Source organism: Pongo abelii, chromosome 10, assembly GCF_028885655.2.
Source record: "Pongo abelii isolate AG06213 chromosome 10, NHGRI_mPonAbe1-v2.0_pri, whole genome shotgun sequence".
In the NCBI taxonomy this organism is placed as follows: domain Eukaryota; kingdom Metazoa; phylum Chordata; class Mammalia; order Primates; family Hominidae; genus Pongo; species Pongo abelii.
This window is the reverse complement of record NC_071995.2, coordinates 19,390,630-19,413,331: the sequence shown is the minus strand read 5'-3', so window position 1 is coordinate 19,413,331 and position 22,702 is coordinate 19,390,630. Positions and strand designations below refer to the sequence as shown.

Here is a 22,702-nt window from a genome sequence, read left to right as displayed (position 1 = left end):
GTGTGTGACAGAGAGAGATACAGGAGGAGGATGGAAGGGAGGCAGAGGCACATGTGTAATGAAGTAGGATTGGAGGAAGAAGAAATCAGTATAAACATTTCTGCAGATGTTTTGCAGTATCTATAAAGAATTGGCTCTAAACCTGCCTCTGTACCCCATGAAATTATTTCTCTTCTTAGGTCAAGGTAATATGATCATTATTCCAGCATGAGCCAATTAGTTTACTATTTCTGTGGGCATAGACTGCACCCTGGATTGCTATGTGGTAAATGTGCTCTTGTGACCACAGGTGCACCATAGAAAACATAGATATAGTATAATTAGAAATTCATCAATGCTTCTGGAAATGTAAGTCAAAGAACAAAAACTATTGACATATTAAGTGTAGCATTGTCTTTGTAAATGAAAAATAATACACATAATTCTTCTCCAAACCTTTGAGTCTTTATTAAGTAGAATTTATATTTAATCTGGATGTGAATTTCTTGATTCTGTTAAATTACGCTTTACTTTTTGGATGATTTGGGTGATACTGTGACACAATGTGGATTTCTTGCTTGGCAGAAATTGGTTGTTTGGGATGATTTATTTTCCTAGAGATTGAAATTCATCAACTTTGGACTTTGAAAGGAGCACTTAGTCTAAAGAAGGATCAAGAGTTGGCTTTAGTTTGCTATCTAGCTTTCAGTCTAACAACTATGTATGGAACTCTTCCTATACTAAGACTGTATTAGTCCATTTTCACATTGCTCTAAAGATACTACCCGAGACTGGATAACTTACAAAGGAAAGAGGTTTAATTGACTCACAGTTCCCCATGGCTGGGGAGGCCTCAGGAAACTTAATCATGGTGGAAGGTGAAGGGGAAACAAATTTGGACCTTTTCATGTGGCAGCAGGAGATTGCTAGTAAGAGTGGGGAAAACTGCCTTATAAAACCATCAGATCTCATGAGTACTCACTCACTATCATGAGAACAGCCCCCTATAATCCAGTCACTTTCCACCAGGTGTCTTCCTAAACAGCTGGGGATTACAATTCAAGATGAGATTTGGGTGGGGGCACAAAGCTTAACCATATCAAGGACTTAGTATAGAAAAATGATGTTACTTAATTTTCTTCATTTCTCAATTTATTTGCTAAAGAATTGCCTAAGTACAGCAGTCATATTGCATAATGATTAAAAGCTTTTGCTCTGAAGTCAGACTCCCTGTTTTTGAATTCCTGATCTGCCACTTAATGACCACATATGTGAAACCTTAGGAAATTATGTAACATCTTTGTGGCTCAGTTTTCACATCCCACCCTGATGGGGTGGTTATCAGGATTAATTGAGTTGATCTATTCTTAGAACATTGCCCAGCAATAGTAAACACTCAATATTGTCTGGTTATTATTCCTCTCACACTGAGTATGTTAAAAACCTATGTGCTCTAAACACAAGATATTATTATTGTTAAAGGGATGAAAAGAAATAGTTTGGAGAACAAGTGTAATCTATTTTTTCCTAGATATGGTATCTATTATTCTTTGTATCTTTTTTTTTTATATTTCAGCTTTTAGTCCAAGATGGAATGAAACATTCACATTTATTATTCATGTCCCAGAATTGGCATTGATACGTTTTGTTGTTGAAAGTCAAGGTTTAATAGCAGGAAATGAATTTCTTGGGCAATATACTTTGCCACTTCTATGCATGAACAAAGGTAATGTCCCTAAAAGTTAGATGATTGTACCAGCATTTAAATATAAATTGTGCCTATCAAAGGCACATTTTGACATACCAAATAGCTCTATCATAAAGTAGGATATAAAGGAAATTTTATGTATTGACACATATTTTTTCTCTGTGGAATTATAAAAATGTGTTCTCATGTGGAAGGTGGGGTGGGGGTGTGGGACTGACAGGAAGGCTAATTAGACAAACTTGGCATGTATAAGCATTTCTTTACATGCATCATAGTTCTTCTGTTTCAGTGAAGAGTAGTCATGACTACCATAAAGAAATGATGATGGGTGGCAACCAGAAGGGAGAAGCAGTGACTCATTCTTCCTGCCTGAGGAGAAGAGATTGGGAGCCTGAGATTATCCTTTCCTGACCCCTTTTCAGGGCTGACTGCCTTTATGTTGCACAGTCACCTTTCCAGGGTGATTTACACTGTGCTCCCAATTACCTTGTCTCAATATGCTTACTTTTCTAACAGCATCTGAGATGTGCCTAGGAAACAGGGTCTTCCTGAAGCAGAAGGGTGGTGGCTAATTTTGGATCATGCAGCGTTTTGTGGAAGGAGAAGTATGAGCTGTGTGTTCAGTTTTGGGCAGTTAGGAAGTCAGAATAGAAAACGCAAATATTTAATTTTTGTGGAAGATTAATATGCCAGATGGCAATATAACTCTATAGTCATGGTTTTTAATGTATGCTTAGTAAAGAGCTCTTGTTTCTCAGCAAGGCTATTGGAGACACCACTGATTAATTGGTTATTGGTCTAATTAGATAATTCCTTTTGCAGGTTATCGTCGTGTTCCTCTGTTTTCCAGAATGGGTGAGAGCCTTGAGCCTGCTTCACTGTTTGTTTATGTTTGGTACGTCAGATAACAGCTAATGATAAACGACATATCATTAGCTATGCATCCCAATAAAACATCCAAAATGAATGTTTATATGTTTTCTTTTTTAAACATAAAGAAAAATAATTACTCATACAAATAGAAGTATTGAGCCCATTCACTTAAAAATATACAAAAATAAATCAGTGGAAGAAAAGAAAATAGAAACTTCAGAGGGTCCTAACCCAGCATGGCGTTCTTGTTAGCTGATTTCTCCTTCCCTTCTGCTGCTGAGTTGTTTTCAACTGGCTTGTATCATTTTTAATTACTAGAATTTATAAGCTTTTGAAATACATCTAATTATAAAAGATACATTGGCAAATATTTAGCAGTATAAAAGAAATGTGAAATCTAAGAGTGTTTTAACTTCTAGACACCCACTACTGTGTATTTTTGTGGGAAGGAATTAGATTGCCAGGCCCTCTGAGCCTTTTCATATCCTGGAGAGTAATTAGCCCCTGCATTCTTATGCTAGTTCTTAGATGCTGTGCACTGGAGTTGGTACCCTGTAATTAGACAGCCATTTTTATGAGTGTGTATAAAATTGATTTGCATGCAGACTGTATTCAGACTCCGTATCTATAAAAGAGATCTACTGTGTGGACTTACATGCTTAGATCTTAAATTAATTTGCAATGTTTCTGAATCTATACTAAATATACTTTCAAGATGGTTTCGTGGTCAAAGATGAGATTCCTGTGCTATCTCATCTGCTGGACTTCTTACCAACAGCAGAACTTTGCTTTATTAAATGCCATGTAGAAGAATATGGAACCACTGATATTAATGCTAATTCTACCACATTGTTGCATGGTAGTGATGTGAAAGCACCCAGCACAAAGTTTGACAAAGTCAGGGACCTTTAATAGGTACTTTTGCAATTGAATCCTAACTAATAACTAAAATAACAAAATGTTTGGGATGTGTACTAACACATGATATCTTTATGACCAGAAAATATAACCCAACTAGCATGTTTTACTATTATCATGGTTTACTGTCAGTACTAAATGTTTAAAATAAACATATCACTGAGAATTCAAATTCGCAAGACATAGGTTGTAAGAAATGGATGTGGTTACTAAGTGCACAATCTTCCAGTTTCCACCTCAAGGGCTGTTGGATTTAAGATCAGTGCACACCCTTCCCAGTAGGGATGCACAGCCAATTCTTAGAAAGATGCTTCTGTTTTGCCAGATAATGAATGGATCTTATTTAAATCATCTACTGTTCAGCATGACAGCAGGAGGGAGTTTCAGCCCATTGACCCAAGGCTTTACCCTTCCCTAATCTCCTAAGGCCTTTTGAAGATCTGGAATTCCATGAAATTTAAAGGCTTTAATCAAGTGAGTTTTACAAGAGAGTTCATTAATTCTGCAGTGGAATAAACTTCTATTTCTCATTTATACCATCAAGCTTTGAAACGAGAGAGAAAAAGGATATATTTTGTTTTCTCTGCTTTTCTTTAGGTACCAAACTTATCTCACTAATTTTGAACACCAAATTGTTCATTTTGAAATATTCCACTCTATATTAGGAATACGGACTTTGAGAGAAATATTAAATTATTTTCTTGTTCAAGAATCTTGTGATGTCTTGAAACATTTTTGGTTCCTTTTTAAAATTTGCATTATTTATCATTTAATGTCCCTATGTATTGAACTAGAATTTTTATTAGAATTTTCTCACAGGAACTATTAACAGATTTTATTCATGTAAAACTCCAGAGTCAGGGAATGTTCTCACATTTAGAATAGGTTGGGAATGTTGTGAGAAGACAGATTTGATTCATGCTTTTTAGGTACAATTCATTTACAAGAAAAAATTGTGTTGGTAAATGGAAGAAAACATCGGAAAAGGCTAAATGAACCCTTGAGACTGTGGCAACAGAAGATTTTTTAAACTTTAAAGTCTTAGTTTAAAAATCAGTTCCTCAGGGAAGCCATCCGTGTTCTGCTAGATTAGGTTATATTCCCTGACTTCTGCTTCTTTACAACTGATAATGACAGTTAGGAACCAACTTTGTACTATCAGCCAGACTTTAGTCTTGCTAGGAGCTGCCGTGGAGCTCACAGCTAAACTGTGGTGTTTCCTTGTTGAACATAAACAGTTTCACAGAGCATCAACCCGGACACAGCCACTCTGTACCATGACGGAACAAGACAAAGACAAGAACATTCCGGAATCATGACTAAACGCACGGCAAAAACATGAATATCGTCCAAACACAACAATGCTACACACTCCCCTATCCTGGCTGACCTAAATGACTATTAATTTATTACCAAGTATCGCTTTAGCCTTGATTTACTCCTCTCATCTTATAGATAAGATTTACTCCAATCATAGAATTGACCCCTGTTCTTGACAACATCCAAATACAGAGGAGAACTCTACTTTTTTGAAATCTCCCTCAAATCATTTAATCCAAGCCCAAATCCAATAGTGAGTCCTTTCTAATGCCCTCTTACTGAGATGCCCTATGGCTTCCCATCTTGTGTCTCCTTTTGTAGTGAGCAAAAGATGCAACTGTGTGTTCCTGGTGGTCTTTGGCTGGACAAATTCTGACTTCTTGCATTATCTTGTACTTATATGTGTTACAGAGAAGTTTAATTATGTTGTTAATTTTGAGGGTTTATTTTTTTTCTGGTTGTGGTTGGTTAGGGTCTCAAATAGAAAATGAGTACAGTCTCTCTACCCAGACTTATCTGGACTTTTGTCTGGGAAATGATGGTCGCTGGAGGTAAACGACAGGCTGGTTGCTAAAGAGTAAAGTTGCCCTGTCTCTGAAAGAGGTGTGAGGAAGCTTCCCTGTAGCTGTAAAAAGAAGGTCTCCATTTTAAATGTTGGATATAAGGGAGTGTCTTGAGGGATGTAAAACATGTCCCTTAAACAGAGCCTCTAGGAGTTCTAGTCAAAATCTTTGTGCAAATCTCAGGAGATTTGGGAGCCACACTAGGAAGAAGCTTGTGCTGTTGGTTAGTGCAGAGAGAATGGAATCCCTTTTGAGTGAAATGTTTATGGGGTTGAACAATGGACATTTTACTGGGGGCTATATGGACTGGATTTCATTTTTCAAGAGTTGTTAGTATCCCTTTATTCTCAGTACCGCAAAAACATCTGTTTAATTATATTACTTTCAAAGTAATAACACACTGGAAATATGTGTACCAACAAAGCGTTCTTATGATGCATTCTAAATTCTTAGGCCATAAAATTTGAGCATTCTATAGGATTCATAGTTAAGTTACTTCTACCAGCCACTGGAAACTCATTCCAAACACTGAAGGGTTGAATTGAAGTGGATTTGAACCGATGAAGAGATAGATTTTTCTTTTATGTATCTTCTATGCTTACATAACAGCTCAGCACACCTGGGAGTTGGTGTTAAATGCCTTAATAATGTACCTGTTTTCAGGGATAAGTGCCCTTTTTCTACTTTCCATGTGTACATAATTTAACTTTCACACTTTCAGTCATCTTTTCCATTCTTCTCGCAGGGCAGTCTTTTTTCTAATGTATTAATCACAATATCTGCAATGTTAGCCAGGGCCTAATGTGTGCCTAATATTAATAAAAATTAATCTTAATCCTTTTGGCAGTCTTACATTGTATTGTTAATGACACAGGCTCAGAAATATTGAGGCAATGTTTACAGGCATTATAAACATTGCCTATGGTTTACAGTAAATGACAGAACCAGGGTTATTAATTTAGGGCCATCTGGAAAAAATGAATGTTGTCACTTAATGCACAATACACAAAAATTAACTCAAAATGGGTCATAAACCTAAATGAAAAAGCTAAAGTTATGAAACTTCTAGAAGAAAGCAGATTGAATATCTTTGTAGTCTTGGGATAAGCAAAGTTTTCTTGAAACATTAAATGCATGAGGCATAAAATAAATGATAGAGTTGATTTCATCAAAAATTTTTTTAAAAAGAACTTCTGCGTTTTGAATATACCATAATGAAAATGATAAGGTAAGATATATATATATATCAAAGGACTTATATCCAGAATATATGAAAAATACTTATAACTTAATAATGACAACCCAATAAGAAAAATGGTCAACAGGCACTTGCCAAAAGGAAATATGTGAATGATCAATAAGCATATGAAAAGAGGCTCAATGCCATTCATCATCAGAGAAAGGCAACTTAGCACTATAATCAGTTATCATTAGTATTGCTAAAATAGAACATAAATGACCATACTAAATATTGGGGTGGATGTGGAGAATTGAACTCATTCACTGCTAGTGGGAATGTAAAGTGGGACAATCACTGTGAAAACAGTTTGACCATTTCTTACAAAGTCAAGTACATCTGTACCATATAACTCAGACTTTTTGGTCCTAGGTATTTACTCAAGGGAAATGAAAACACATGTCCACACAAAGGCTTTCCATGACTGTTTATAGAAGGATTTTTTATAATAACCCCAAACTGGAAACAACCCAACTGTTCATGAACAGGTGAATAGATAAAAAATGATGTTATATCCAATACTATTTAATAAAGGAATAGACTATTCATACATGCATTAATACCAGTGAATCAAAATTATTAAAATGAATGAATGTAGGCAAAAAGTAGTATGTACTGTGTGGTTCCATTTATTCAAAAGAGCAAAAAATGCAAATTAAATTTCTGTAGTAACAGAAAGAAAAATCAGTGAATGGGGTTAGGGATGGAAAGAGGGATGGTTTAAAAGGAGCCACAAGAAATTTTTGGCACTGATGGAAATGTTTATCTCAATTATCATTATGGTTGAATGGTGTATGCCTATGTCAGAACGAATCAAATTGTATACTTCAAACATGTGAAGCTTTGTTAACTTCAACTATATCTCAAAAAAGTTGAAGAAATTCAAATGCTGAAAAGAAAAATAGCATAATTCTGGCTTTCTTTTGAGCATGCTGACCAATAACTTGTGTAAGTGATGCATGAAATGTTTATTTGGCTCAGATGTGACAATATGTGTTCTAACAGCAGTATTAGCCAGACCTCTAACTGGATCAGGTGACAGAAGCCTCCCTAAGTGGGGGAAACAGAATTGAATGAATAGGAGGTGTAAAGCACTGTTCTAGACTCTGCGGACAGCTGGGCTTGCTAGAAACTTGTATACAGTTGTTTGCATAATATTTATAGCAAATCCACATATCCACAATGTCATTCATTTAACCAATGAGAGTTATATTTCTCATATTCTTTATGCTAATTAACATACTCTCTTGATTGAAATACATTTGTGTGCGCCCACACACACACAAACACACCACATACACAAACACACATGCATATGGATACACATGCTCACACATAAATATCACGTGTTTTATGACAAATTATTAAAGTACAATTTTAAAACCAAAATGAAAGGATAAATTTATGCTTATATTTTTTAGATCTATCTACATGTCTAGAAAACACAAATAATTATTTTTGTTTTAAATGTAGACCAGTTGTTCTTAACTTTATCTGAACACTGGAAACATATAGAACATTTAAAAAATACTGATGTCTCTGCTCCTTTTTAAGAGATTCTGATGAAATTGGTGTGGCATTCCGCTTGAGCATTGTGATTTTTGAAAATTCTTTAGGTTATTCTAAAGCAGTGCTCTTAAAGCATTGCTTTAGGTCCTCAGGCCAGTGACAACAGCATCAGGGGACATTTTAAGAGAAGAAAATTCACAGGCTCCACCCCAGACCTCCTGAATTGGAAACTCAGAAGGTGTGGCCAAGCAGTCTGCCTTCTAACCAGCCCTCTATGTGATTCAGATGCATGCTCAAATTTGAGAACCACTGTTCCAATCAGTGGTCAGGACTGAAAACAACTAGCCTTGCCTCTATTCATTACCAGTTTGATTGCACGGTGCTGATTCAGCCTATGTTGTGTGCCTGGCTTAGCTTTCTAGAAACTGTCTTGCTCACCATCTTTCCTCAATTCATATGCTGGTTTAGATTTTGCTCTCTGGATTTAAAGTGCTCACATATTTGTGTATCATATTGTGGCAAGCAGCCTGACCAGGATCTGCTGTTGGAATATGACAGTATCTTGTGTTCAGCCAAAGCCCTGATACAGACTTCCCTTTTCTACATCAAACTTTCTGGAGAGACAGAGCCTTCTTCCCTGGTACCTTTTATTTTCCTTTTGGGAAAAAATCACTCTCATTCATCTTTATATTGTTCATGGTGATTTATGACAAATATCTGTTCAGTAAGCAACAAAGTGTTTTGAACCAGATGTTTTGGGGAATAAGAAAAACAGTTTTGCTTTTACAATCTTCGGGAATCTGAAGTTTTATACAAATGATGAATGCATAGGTCTTCCTGTTATTATTATTTTACATAGCTGTGATCAATCTTATATGTGTGTTTCCATTTCAGACCTCTTCCTAGCATAAACTGTCCCTTCTGACCTTCTAGTTTTTCTAACATCTATTACCTTTTAGGACTTTGCTGAAGAGAGAAAGGTAAGACATCAGGAATAGTTAGTGGGCAGGTAAGTTAGTAATAATTCATTACATTTATAGTAACGCTTATACTATAGTCCTGCTTATTTTTCTACTTTAATCTTGCTAGACTGATTATTCTTTGTAGTCTACATCAGAGTCAGAGAGTAAGAAATACACTCTCTTCTTAGACACCTAACTACAAAATGAACACAACTACCATATATGTAAGTGATAACAGGAAAGAACAGAGTCCTCAGGTGGTTGAGAGCTCTCAGTGGGATACTACCAAGGCAAATGCATACATTTTCACTGAAGAAGCAAGGGGTCGACATACTGAGACTGATCTCAGGCTGCTCAAGGGACATCTGCAAAAAAGCTGACTATGGAACATGGACTGTATTGGATTCTTTCAGTTACAAAGTACAGTGAACCTGGCTTGGTGGTTTAAGCAAATATAGACATTTATTAGCTCATATTGCTAAAGAGAACAGGTAAATCTGGCCTCAAAAGAGGCTTGACCCAAAGGTCAAACAACATGATTAGGACCTGGTTGCTTTCTCTTGTTTTTTCCATTCCATGTATTCAGTTTTGGGTCCATTTTCTAGCTGTCTCTTGTGTCACGGTCCCAAGATGGCAAATTCTAAGGATATCCATGCAAAGCAGGAAGAATGAGAAAGACACAGGTCTATTAACTCGTGTTGATGGTATAATTTTTTTTCCTTTCTTTCAAAACGTATTTTTTTTAATAGATTCAGAAGGTATATGTGCAGGTTTGTTACATTGATATATAATTGTGATGTGATGTCTGAGTTTCTAATATGCCTGTCATTTTAATAGTTAACATCGTACCCAAAAAGTAAAATCTCAAACCTCACCCTCCTCCCACCCTTCCCTTTTTGAGTCCCTAGTGTCTATTATTTCCCCATCTGTTCATTTGTACTTACTGTTTAGCTCCCTCTTATAAGTGAGAACATGTGGTATTTGATTCTTCTGAGCTATTTCACTTAAAATAATGGCCTCCAGCTCCATTCATGTTGCTGCAAAAGATATAATTTTATTCTTTTTCGTGGCTATGTAGTATTCCATGGTGTATATATATCACATTTTCTTTACCCAATCAACCATTGATGAGCACTTAGCTTGGTTCCATGACTTTGTTATTGTGAATAGTGCAGTGACAAACATACAGGTGCAGGTATGTTTTTGATGTGATTTCTTTTCCTTTGGGTGGATACCTAGTGGTGGAATTGCAGAGTTGAATGGTTGTTCTGCTTTTAGTTCTGTGATAAATACCCATACTTTTTTCCATAGAGGTTGTACTAATTTACATTCCCACCAGCAGTGTATCAATATTCTCTTTTATCTGCATCCATGTGAAGATCTGTTGGTGTAGTTTCAACGTACCTAGACTTCTATAATGGTCATAAAACTTTCCCCAAAACAGAGTGGCTTGAAACAGCCATTGATTTGTTTATGAGACTACAATTTGGCTGGACTAAGCTGATTTGCTGGTTTTACCAGGTGGGAGAGAGAGGAGGAGAGTTTACTCATGTGACTGTAGCCATCTAGACCAGCTCTGTCCAATTTGACTATTTATATTTAAATAAATTAAAATTAAATACAATTTAAAATTTTGTTCTCTAGTCACATTATTAATCACATTTCCGGTATTCAATCAATAGCTGTCTGTGGCTAGTAGCTACCATATTGAATAGGGTAGTTACAGACTATTGCCCTCATTGGAAGTGCTGATCTACAGAGTTGGCTGGGGCTAGATATTTCAAGATGGCTTCACTCACATGACTGCAGCCTCAATTGAATGCTAACATAGCTGAGTCAGCTAGTCTTCTCTCTCTCCCCAGGTTACCTTTCATCCCAGGGTTCTTCACAGGCTGGTGGAAGCGTTCTAAGTGCAGAAGAGCAGAGGGTGCAATGTGTGTTGAGGCCTGAGCATGGAAGTCATACAATACCACTTTCAACTCATTACAGAAGTTATACAACATCACTTTCACTCTATCGTGTTAGTTAGAGCAAACAAAAGACCAGCCTAGCTTCAAGCAGTGGAACATTATGCTTTGCCTCTTGATGGGAGTAGTTGCAAAAAATTTGTGACCATGTTTCACCTACTACAATGCATGACAGCAAGCAAATGTAGAAGGTTTACTCTCTCAAGAATAATGGTTGGCAGACTGAAAATGTTGGATTAAATATTGATTGGAGAGAATTAAAATTCTGGGTTTAGGAGGAAATTCATGTATTTGCTCAATTTATTTGTCCAAAAAGTTCATAGAGTGAGAAAATATCATGTGCCAGGCATAGTAGCTGAGGATGAAGTGCTAAACAAAACCAATACGCTTCTTGCTCTCATAAATCTCACATTCTATTGCAGACATGTAAAACAAACAAACAAAATTTTAGATAGTTACCAGAGGGTAGTATGAAGGTGTTACTTTAGAGAGTAAATTCAGGAAATGAGAGAAATCCTTTAGCTTTTCTAATTGTCATTATTATCTTAAGCTATTGTTTGAATTTAATATATGTGGCTTATATTTAAAAGGTGCAATGAATGGAAAAGCATTTAAAATGTAGTTCCAAAAGTATTTGAATCCATGTGTTTCTATATGCTTTTCCCTCTAATATTCTTTGTCTTTTGATTTTATTCTTCATAGTTGTGGTAGACAGCCTCTAAGATATCTACCAGTGATCTTCACTTCCTGATACTCACAGCTTTGTGTAATCCGCTGCCTTTAAATAACTTGCTTTTATCCAATAGAATACAGCAACATGGAGGTGATGTCACTTCTGATTGTGACTTCTATCTTGCTAGTAGACTATTGTTTTCTTGGCTTGCACACTATGATGCAGCAAGCTGCCATGTTAAAGAGGCCCATGTGGCAAAGAGCTCAGGGCAGCTTCTGTGGAACAGCCAGTGAGGAACTGAGGCACTGAATCCAACAGTTTGTGAGGAGCTGAATGCTTCCAACAGCTACTGAAAGAAGGTGGCAGTGGATCCTTCCCCTGATGAGGCGTCAGATGAGACTGCAGACCCTTTGCAGCCTTGTGAGAGACAGTGAATCAGAGGGCCCAGAAGCTGTGCCTGGATTTCTGACATACGGAAACTGTGAGATAATTAATGCATATCCTTTTAAGCTGCAAAGTTTTGGAGTAATTTGTTACATAACGACAGATAACTAGTAGAATAGGCCTTTCCTTTGTGGGGAGAGAAAGGATCGTAGATATCACAAGGCTTCTCTAGCCTTGTTCGTTTGTTCATTTTTGGCGTTTTCCTTGCCATCAAACCCTAATAGTTTTAGAATTCCATAATGGATGTAAAAAGTATATCTTGGTGAAATGTCTCTGTTTATGATATTTTCCTATAACAACAAATTTTTCTATTCTAGTTTTTTCTCAGTGGGGACAAATATATCACATTTTCATTTCAATAACTTATATACTATTTCAAATGTGAAATTTGAAATTATATTGTAGGGATTACAGTGGGGATAGCTGAAGAACAGATTTTTAAAACTTTGGTTTTAAAAGGATCTTTTCCTGTACCCTTTATGAGGGGCAGTATATGAATCAATTTAACCATTAAAAACATGAATAAATTCCCCTATTCCTTAAGCCTGTCTTCTTCATACCTTTTGGAACTAATTTTTAGAACTTTTCTGCTTCAGCTAAATTAGTCTGCTTTTTAATTCTCTTCTATGTACCACTTTGGCAAACATTTCTGTATTTTAATTTATGCAATCTTTTGTGTCATGTACCAATCTGTGCACAATTTAGCCTTCACATCTCACTTCTTCCTGAAAGCTGTTCTTGGTAGTCCTCACCTGAGCCAGACATTTTCTCTTAGCTCCTCCAGACCTACCCTCCATCCTGCTCACCTTGCCCTCTGCCTAGGTAGTAGCCCTGAATGGACTACATTGAAGCGTTTCTGTGCCCTCTTGCTCCTGTTAGGTTAGGCCATGAGGAGAAGCCCACCAGGAGGTTGAAGGGAGGGAAGAGTTCAAGGCATCTATTCTTCAATTTTCCTCCCAGTGAGGTCACCTTGGGATGGTCATGTTCCTCAATGTGACTTGCTACCCTTCTGGGTTCTGGTCAATAAGAAACTCAGTGTCAGTAAAGAAAAGATCAAAGAATGAAACTACATGTTCTGATTTTCTCATGTTCATTCAAATGTGACGAGCAGTGGGAGTAGAAATCAGCCTCCAGCGTATGGAATGTTGAGTATATTAAATAACACAAATTTATTTTTATATAGTTGTTTTAACCTAGATTTATACCAGTTTCATTTTCAAGTCATTTGACTTTAATTCCAGACTCTATCTTGAAACTTACATAATCAGAGATCACACATTAAATGAGCACATAACATAACGAGTAAAAGTAAACAATCAATTAAAAGCCTTGCCCTTTTCTTTATTCAGGAAAGGTTTGTTCTAGATGAGCAATGATGACTGAGTAATAGAGGTGCTGAGAATTAAGCTAGAAGAAGACAGTTGTATTTTCTCATTAAAAACAGTAACAGCAGAACAGTTCTCTGAAGTAATATAAGCTAATTCTGCAAAACTGAGAAATGTCAGAAACTATAAAGCCATAAATCATGATCCACTGCAAAATAAAATAATATCTTTAAATTCGCTTGTGTTTGCTATGATCTGAATGTTTGTGTCCCCACAAAATTCATAAGCTGAAATTGAATCCTCAAAGTAATGGTATTAGTAGGTGGGGCCTTTGGTGGGTGACTAGGTCATGATGTAGCCGTCATGTATGGGATTTGTGTCCTTATAAAAGAGCCCTAGGGCACTTATATGCCCACTCTACCAAGTCAAGATGTCATGAAAAGGTGCTGTATATGGGAGATGAGCCTTCACCAGACATTGAATCTGCAGGCGCCTTGATCTTAAACCTCTCAAGCTCCAGAACTGTGAGAAATCAATTTCTATTGTTTGTAGCCACTCCATGGATGATATTTTTGTTATAGCAGCTTGGATGAACTAAGACAGTCTTTTTGCATTTTGGAAAAAAATTCAAATTTCCCTTTTCCTCATCATTTTTCTGGAGCCTTTCCTTTCCATAAATTGTCTGCAATAATGAAATTTTTTTATATCAAATAGGGTAGCCACTAGCCATATGTGCCTCCTCACCACTTGTGATGTGCCTAGTATACCTGAGAAATCAAATTTGTAGTTTTATTTCATTTTTAATTGAGTAGCCACACATGGGTGGTGCCTCCATAGTGAATGCTGTAGCTCTGGAGTGCTGATCTCATGTGTGATCTTCTTAGGTTCAGGTTTTCTGCATTATGCTGACGCAGTCACACGCAGTCCCTTATTACACAAAGGGGCCAGGCTCTCATGTTCTTTCTCCTACATGTGTCTGTTTCTTCCCAACTGTACTTACTTGATTGTGGATTCAGTCCAATAAAAAAAAATCCCAATATCTTCTTTGTATGGTACATAGCAGTTTATGAAATGTTTTTACATACACTATTTAGTTTGATTCTCATAATAAATGGAACTAGATGATAGTGCTTTTTCTTTTTCTTTTTTCTTTTTTTTTTTTTTTTTTAGATGGAGTCTCACCCTGTCGCCCGGGCTGGAGGGCAATGGCCTGATTTCGGCTCACTGCTGAAATCACTGCCACCTCCACTTCCCAGGCTCAAGTAATTCTCCTGCCTCAGCCTCCTGAGTAGCTGGGATTACAGGCGCATGCCACCATGCCGGGCTAATTTTTGTATTTTAGTAGAGACAGGGTTTCACCATGTTGTCCAGGTGCTCTAACTCCTGACCTCGTGATCTGCCTGCCTCAGCCTCCCAAAGTGTTGGGATTACAGGCGCGAGCCACTGTGCCTGGCCGAAACTGCGTTTTCTTAAATAATTTTTCCAGTTGAAAGCTTCCTAACTGATTTGATCAAGTAAAGGAGCTCATTTGGAAGAATGTTTCATGACAATGTAAACATTGGTTATTCCGGAATTGGTAAGAAAAGTGCACCTAAAATAGTTCAGGATGATAATGTATAAAGAACACTGAAGAGCTGTGCCTGCCACTTATCATGAGATAGATAATAGCAATAATAATAATGATAATAGTAATAGAGACATGTATTACCCACTTATCATATTCCAAGCATTATCCTAAGTGCTTTATATGCAGAAATGAAGTTAACCCTGCAGAAAAGAAGTTAACCCTCATATCAATCCCTGGAGACTTTGCAGATGAAGACAATAAGATTAAAGAGGTTAAGAACTGTGTTGAAGGTAATGCACCTTGGGTGGTTGAAGCTGTCTTGGGTAGGCCCTTCGACTCTCATGGTTTGTTTGCTCCCCTTTAAAAAGGAGGTTGCTGAACTAGACAATATCTAAGTTCTAGCTCTCTGTGGCACAGACAATTGAAATGTCTAAATCAATAATATGATTTTTGGCAGTGTCCTTTCTGATATTGTGTGTGTGTGTGTGCCTATGTGTGTAATTTCTGCAATTGTGGAGAAATGTAGCAATCTGATAAAACAACTCTTCTGAAAAAAGTGATTTCCTAAAGCATTTCATTTTTATATTGATCTTGTTTCAAGGCAGCATACTTCTTCTATCTAATGATTTGATATCTGTTGTGAAGTGAATGTTTATGTCCTCTCCAAACATTCCCAAATTCATATTTTGAAGCCCTAACTCCCAATGGGGTGGTATTAGGAGGTAGGATCTTTGGGAGGTAATTAGGTTTAAATTAAGACATAAGGGCTGAGCCACTGTGATAGGATTGATGTCCTCATGAGAAGAGGAAGAGGGCCGGGCGCGGTGGCTCACACCTGTAATCCCAGCACTTTGGGAGGCCGGGTGGGCAGATCACGAGGTCAGGAGTTTGAGACCAGCCTGAGCAACGTGATGAAACCCTGTCTCTACTAAACAAACAAACAAAGAATATAAAAATTAGCCAGGTGTGGTGGCACGCACCTGTGATCCCAGCTACTCAGGAAGCTGAGGAAGGAGAATCACTTGAACCCGGGAGGCGGAGGTTGCAGTGAGCTGAAATTACGTCTCTGGACTCCAGCCTGGGTGACAGAGCAAGAATCTGTCTCAAAAATAAAATAAAATAAAATAAAATAAATAAATAAATAAATAAATAAATAAAGAGAGGAAGAGACACCAGAGCTTCCTCTCTCTGCCATGTGAGGATTCAGCTGCAAAGGCAACTGTCTGGAAGCCAGGAATAGGGGCCCTCACCAACAACTGAATCTGCTGGTTTGGACTTTCCAGCCTCCAGAACTGTGAGAAATAAATTTCTGTTGTTTGAGCCACCCAGTCTATGGTATTTTTGTTATAGCAGTTCACATTAAGACAGTATCTTTTAGAATCTCACTGATAATATGAATTAGATTATTTAAAGTGAGGATAATTATCCTTACCACACACCAATTTATTATAAAAGTTAAATGAAATAATCTTTACTGTGGTGCCTGCTACATAGTAAGAATACAAGAGACCACACATATAATGGAAAGAGAATATAGTGCAGTGGTTAAGAGGATGGATTCTGACACTTGATTGCCTGACTTCATGTCCTTTGCTACCTACCAGCTGTGAGACCTTGGAAAAAAATTACTCACCTTCTTCTGTGTGTGTGCTTTAGTTTCTCATCAGAGGAATCAAGAAAATAATCATTGTTACAAGGATTAAATTAACTGTTGTTTATCAAGAATTTGGAACAGTACCATAAAAATGCAGAATAGAGACAAGAGTGTCACATAAATATTAGCTATTATTATTATTACTATTTTCTGCACTAGCTTTTGCTCAGCGGGGGAAATTAATTACACACCTGGAGCTTCTCTCTTAATCTCTTATTCACGATTTTTTCTTACACATCTAGTAATTTATTTCGTCTTTGCTGACATTTACAATTGAAAGTCCAAAAAGATCCATCAGAATTTTTGTCTGGTGTAAGCTCCTTCTGCACTCGTGTATTCTGATGAATGAGTAGATATGTATCAGAGCTGGGCAGGCCTGAGGTGAATATCAGCAGGCAGCATTCCCAAACAATAAATATAGCTTTGGGGTGTGAGCACTTCTACCCAGAGAGTGATAAATGGTCTTTTCCTTTATGGGCTGGAGGTGAGTTGGCCTGAAGTGAGCAGCACTTTGCTCTAGGGAGATGAGTTGTGGTATGATCTGTGGGCTTCCCCAGGGTGTTGGTCCTATCTTCAATGTGCCAGAAGATGGTGGTCCAGCAGGCATGATCTCCTTGAAGAAGGCAAAGGGCACTAGGGTTACAGTCCTGGAGCTTCAGTTGTAGTAGACGGCAGGCAGGTTAGTGATCCCTGCAGTCCTTGTCTCACCTTGGTGCTCCATGTGTGTAGGTTGGGTTCCATTTGGTTTCTGATGGATGAGCAAGGTTTTCCTTTTACAAATTTTCTCTTAATCACCTCAAAAGGGAATTAGTAAACTGGTAAAGTGGCAAAGAGATGGTCTTAGTTTCTCTAACTTTCCAAAGAATTATTATCAGTAGGAAAGGTTCATGTAAATATTTAATGAAAATGTGATGTGTGTTTCTTCTTAAGAAATAATGGGCTTACTGTGATATTCTGTAGGGGATGTTATTGAAAGTATGACTGGACTTTTTTTCTTTTTAAATTTCACTACCTGCTAGTCCCTATGAGACAGAGATTAAGATAATACAAGTTGGGGCTAAGAAAAAGACAGTGACTCTTTTAGCATAATTACGCTAAGTGGAGACGAACTTTGACTATATCAGAAATCTGATTATATTAGGTAGTGTCCTAACGGTAGACCTTAGGTAAAAATCTTTTGCCTTTTTTTGTTGTTGTTGTTGCTTCTCCTCAGGATTCAAAGTTTTCCCCTGCTCCCCATCTCGCTCTCCACCTTGTTCTGTTTACTGGGAAGAGAATCTGCTAGAACTATGGGCAGAACCTCTCCTCTTAAGAAGACAGAGCAATGTGGTGGAAATGGCATAGAGTTTGAAGTCAAGCCAGAGCTGGGTTTGACTGCTGGGCTCAAGGACATTACTTAACTTTATAGAGTTTCATTTTCTTTTAAAAATAGAAATACCATTGCTTATTTCATAGACTTTTATGATAATTAAATCAAATGCTGTGGGTAAAGCACTAGTACAATGCATTGTACAAATTAGGTCTTCAATAAACGCTAACTCCTTTCCCCTTTCCTACTACAGAAAATTGGTGACAAGAAGGATCACTAAGAAAGGAACTCAAGTAAAAGTAGAAGAAAAAAAGTCTTAAATATGTTTTAAAAACAAGCCAAACTCTAGCTTATAGAGCAGTTATTTTACTAAAATTATATTCTCAAAACATAGTACTTAGTGTTGTCAAAGACTATAATATTGACTCCGGAGACCTGAATGAGAGCAGGTAGATACAGGTAATCTTGATCTTAGCCCAACCAGGAGCCCATCAGTTTATAACAGTTAAAAGTTGATGACTGTTAACTTCTTGGTAGGAGGTTTCTCCCACCAAGGGTTTAATTAAGATATTACACATATCTCTAAGTGGTAGTCATATGCTGTCATAGCTCTAAGAAGAAGTATATTCACTTATGTATTTGAACTATTCCTGCCTTCATTCAAAGCTTACAAGTTTATAATGGTGGCAACCCTCATCATGAGACCTTATTTGAGACCCCTTTCAATATACTGAAATGCCTTTATTTTCATTCTCCACTTAAGCCTAGTGTTTCTGGCAACTTCCCCCCACTGTGATGCATTGAGGGTGCACTCTGTCTGGTGATACAGCCTACACCATTATTGAGAAAGGGTATTTTTAGTTCTAGGCCATGATTGCTACTTTCTCTGCTGTTTCCTAAGGAATTGTGGGTAAAACCCTGAAACCTGCCTCCTAGAGAATTTGTTTGAAAATAACCTTTTACTTAACAGTTTTAGGTTTATAGGAAAATTGCAAAAATAATAAATGGAGTTTCCGTATACCACATAGCCAGTTTAGACTATCATCTGTAACCTAATATGTGGTCTATCCTGGAGAATGTTTCATGTCTACTTGTGAAGAACTTGTATTCTGCTATTGTTGAGTGATGTGTTCTATATATGTCTGTAGTTTTAGTTGGTTTGCAGTGTTGTTCAAGTATTCTATTTCTCTGTTTGTCTTTTGTCTAGTACTTTTTCCTATTGAAAGTTGGGTATTAAAATCTCCAAATGTTGTTGAACTATCTGTTTCTTTCTTCAATTCTGTCAGTTTTTGCTTCACATATTTTGGGGTTTTTCCATTTATATGTTTATAATTGTTTTATCTTAATAGATGGATACTTTTATATTATATAATGTCCTTCTTTGTTTCTTGTAACAGTCACCTTGAAGTCCATTTTAAAAATTAGTATAGCCACCCCAGCTCTTTTTGAGACTGTTTGCATGAATGTATTTTTCCATTTTCAACATATTTGTGTCTGTAAATCTAAGGAGTATCTTGTAGACAGTATATAATTGGATCGTGCTTCTTAGTGCATTTTGCCAAATATGCCCTTTAATTGAAGAGTTTAATCCACTTATATTTAATGAAATTAAAGATAGAAAAAGACTTGCCAATTTTCTCTTTGTTTTATATAGGCAATATCTTTTAATTATCAATTTCTCTATAATTTTTTTCTTTTGTGTTAGATATTTTCTAGTGTAACTTTTGATTTCTTTTTCATTTGTTTTAGTATACACTTTTAAGTTATTTTCTTATGGTTTACCTGGAGATTACCATTAACACCTTAATTTATAATAATCTAGTTTAAATTAACATTTAATAGGATACAAAGACTTTGGTCACATATAGCTCCATACCTCAGGCATGCACCACCATGCCCAACTAGTTTTTTTTTTTTTTTTCGAGATAGAGTCTAGCTCTGTTGCCCAGGCTGGAGTACAATGGCGCGATCTCGGCTCACTGCAACCTCTGCCTACTGGGTTCAAGTAATTCCCCTGCCTCAGCCTCCTAAGTACCTGGGACTACAGGCGCACACCACTATGCCTGGCTAATTTTTTGTATTTTACTAGAGAAGGAGTTTCACCATGTGGGCCAGGATGGTCTCCATCTCCTGACCTCGTGATCCACCTGCCTCGGCCTCCCAAAGTGCTGGGATTATAGGCAAGAGCCACTGCATCCAGCCCGCCAGGCTAATTTTTGTATTTTCAGTAGAGACGGGGTTTCACTATGTTGGTCAGGCTAGTCTTGAACTCCCGACCTCAGGTGATCCGCCTGCCTTGGCCTCCCAAAGTGCTGGGATTGCAGGCAGGAGCCACTGTGCCTGGCCATAATTATTGTTTTATATAATTATCTTTTAAATAATACAGACAAAATAGAGAAATTACAAACCTAAAATACATTACCAATGACCTTTTCTCAATTTTTTTTTCTTGTGGTGAAATACAAATAATATAAAATATACTATTTTAGCCATTTTTAGAGGTGCAGTTCAGTAGTATTAAATACATTCACATTCTACAACTATCACTGATATCCATCTCCAGAACTCTTTCCATCTTGCAAAACTGAAAGTCTGTATACCCTTTAAACAATAACTCCTCAATTACCCCTTCCACCAGTCCCTGGCAACCACTATTCTACTCATTGTCTCCATGATTTCGAACACTTTAAGTATCTCATATAAATAAAATCATACTTTATCTTTTTGTGATTTTCTTATTTCACTTGGCGTAATGCCCTCTAAGTTCATCCATGTTGTAGTAGATGCCAGAATTTCCTTCCCTGTCAATGCTGAACAATATTCCACAGTATGTATCAACTACAGTTTCCTTATCCATTTATGTATCAACGGATATTTGGGTTACTCCCCAAGCTATTGAGAATAATGCTGCTATAAACATGGATGTACAAATATATTTTCAGAAGCCTGCTTTCAGTTTTTTTTGGTATATATTCAGAACTGGAATCGTAGGATTATATGGTAATTCTATGTTTAAGTTTTTAAGGAACCACCAAACTGTGTCCCACAGTGGCTATACCATTTTATGTTCCTACCAACAGTACACAAGCGTTCCAATTCTTCCACATCCTGACCCTCACTTGTTATTTTCTGGTGTTTCTTTGTTTGTTTGTTTGGTCTGGTTTTTGATAGTAGCCATCCTAATGAGTGTGAGTGTTATATCATTGTAGTTTTGATTTGCATTTTCAATGATTAGTGATGTTGAGCATGTTTTTATGTGCTTACTAGCCATTTGTATATCTTCTTTGGAGAAATGTCTATTCAAGTCCTTAGCCTATTACTTAAACCAGGTTGTTTGGCTATTGGTTGTTGTGTTTTAGGAATTCTCTATGTATTCTGGATATTAATTCCTTATAAGATGTATGATTTGCTAATATTTTCTTCCATTTTGTATATTGCCTTTTTCTGTGTTGATAGTGTTTTCAGATGCACAACATTTTTCAATTTTCATGAAGTTCAATTTCTTTCTTTTTTCTTTTGTTGTTTGTGTCTTTGGTGTCATGTCTAACAAATCATTGCCAAATCTAACATCATAAAGCTTTTGTCCTATTTTTTTTTCTAAGAGTTTTATAGTTTTTGCTGTTATGTTTAGGTACTGGATATATTTTAAGTTAATTTTTACATAGTCATCCTTTGGTATCAATGTGGGATTACTTCCAGGACCTCCTATGGATATCAAAATCCACAGAAGTTCATATCTCTGATATAAAATAACATAGTATTTGCATATAACCTATGCATATCCTCCTACGTAGTTTAAATAACCTCTACATTACCTATACTTGACACAACGTAAATATTATGTAAATAGTTGTTATACTGTGTTGTTTAGGAAAAAGTGCTAAATTAATTAATTCTAACAGTTTTTCTGGACTCATTATGGTTTTCTAAAAACAAGATCGTATTATCTGTGAACAAACATAATTTTGCCTCTTCTTTTCAAATTTGGATGTCTTTTATTTCCTTTTCTTGCCTGACTGCTCTGGATGGAATATCCAGTACTATGTTGAATAAAAGTGATGAACCTGTTCACCCTTGCCTTGTTCCTGATCTTAGAAGAAAAGCTTTCAGTCTTTCAACACTGAGCATAATATTCATTGAGGGTTTTTCATATGTGGCTTTTATTATGCTGAGGTAGTTTTCAATCTATGTCTTTTGACTGGAGAGAGTTTAATCCACTTATATTTAAAGTAATTTCTGATATGGAGGAACTTCTGTCAGTTTTCTATTTGTTTTCTACATGCCTTATAGCTTTTATAGTCCTAATTTTTATCTTTGCATTACTGTCTTTTTGTGTTTAGTTGATTTTTTTTGTAGTTAAATGTTTTAAGTATTTTCTCATTTCCTTTGGTTTTTATTCTATATGCATTTTCTGTTTGGTTACCATGGGGATTACATTTAACATGCTAAAGTTATAACTCTCTAATTTGATTTTATAACAGCTTAACTTCAATAACATGTGAGATTCTGCTCCTTTACAGCCTAGACCTCATTTTTCAGTTATTGATGCTTCAAAATTACATCTTTCCAAGTTGTGGGTCCAGATATATAAACTAATAATTACTTTTAATGCATTAATATCTTAAATTATGTAGAAAACAAAATGTGTAGCTACAGACCAAAGTTACAATAATACAAATTTTTATAATTGTTCA

General features: G+C 36.5%; 1 protein-coding gene and 2 long non-coding RNA genes across 13 annotated transcripts in view; 2 read left to right on the top strand and 1 right to left on the bottom strand.

Moving 5' to 3' along the window:
* PLCZ1 (phospholipase C zeta 1) overlaps positions 1-2,654 on the top strand; it is a 54,997-nt gene extending 52,343 nt beyond the window's left edge. For 9 of the 11 annotated variants that reach the window (XM_054526902.1, XM_054526903.1, XM_054526898.1 and 6 more), the window contains 2 exons: positions 1,556-1,705; positions 2,510-2,654. In XM_054526902.1, the coding sequence (XP_054382877.1) occupies positions 1,556-1,705; positions 2,510-2,595 (236 nt within the window). In that variant the 3' untranslated portion in view covers positions 2,596-2,654. Of the gene's footprint in view, positions 1-179; positions 349-1,555; positions 1,706-2,509 lie in introns of those variants that run through there. The other 2 variants (XR_010135734.1, XR_010135733.1) reach the window with 1 other exon arrangement.
* A 6,853-nt stretch (positions 2,655-9,507) lies between these two features.
* Positions 9,508-11,791, bottom strand: LOC129049069 (uncharacterized). Its single transcript, XR_008511842.1, has 3 exons — positions 11,496-11,791; positions 10,014-10,106; positions 9,508-9,709 (listed from the first exon to the last, which is right to left on the bottom strand). It is a non-coding gene; the product is annotated as an uncharacterized LOC129049069 (long non-coding RNA).
* A 129-nt stretch (positions 11,792-11,920) lies between these two features.
* The window catches only part of LOC129049068 (uncharacterized), a 135,648-nt gene continuing 124,866 nt past the window's right edge, over positions 11,921-22,702 (top strand). Inside the window, exon 1 of the long non-coding RNA XR_008511841.1 lies at positions 11,921-12,190. This is a non-coding gene — a long non-coding RNA (uncharacterized LOC129049068). The remainder of the gene's footprint in view (positions 12,191-22,702) is intronic.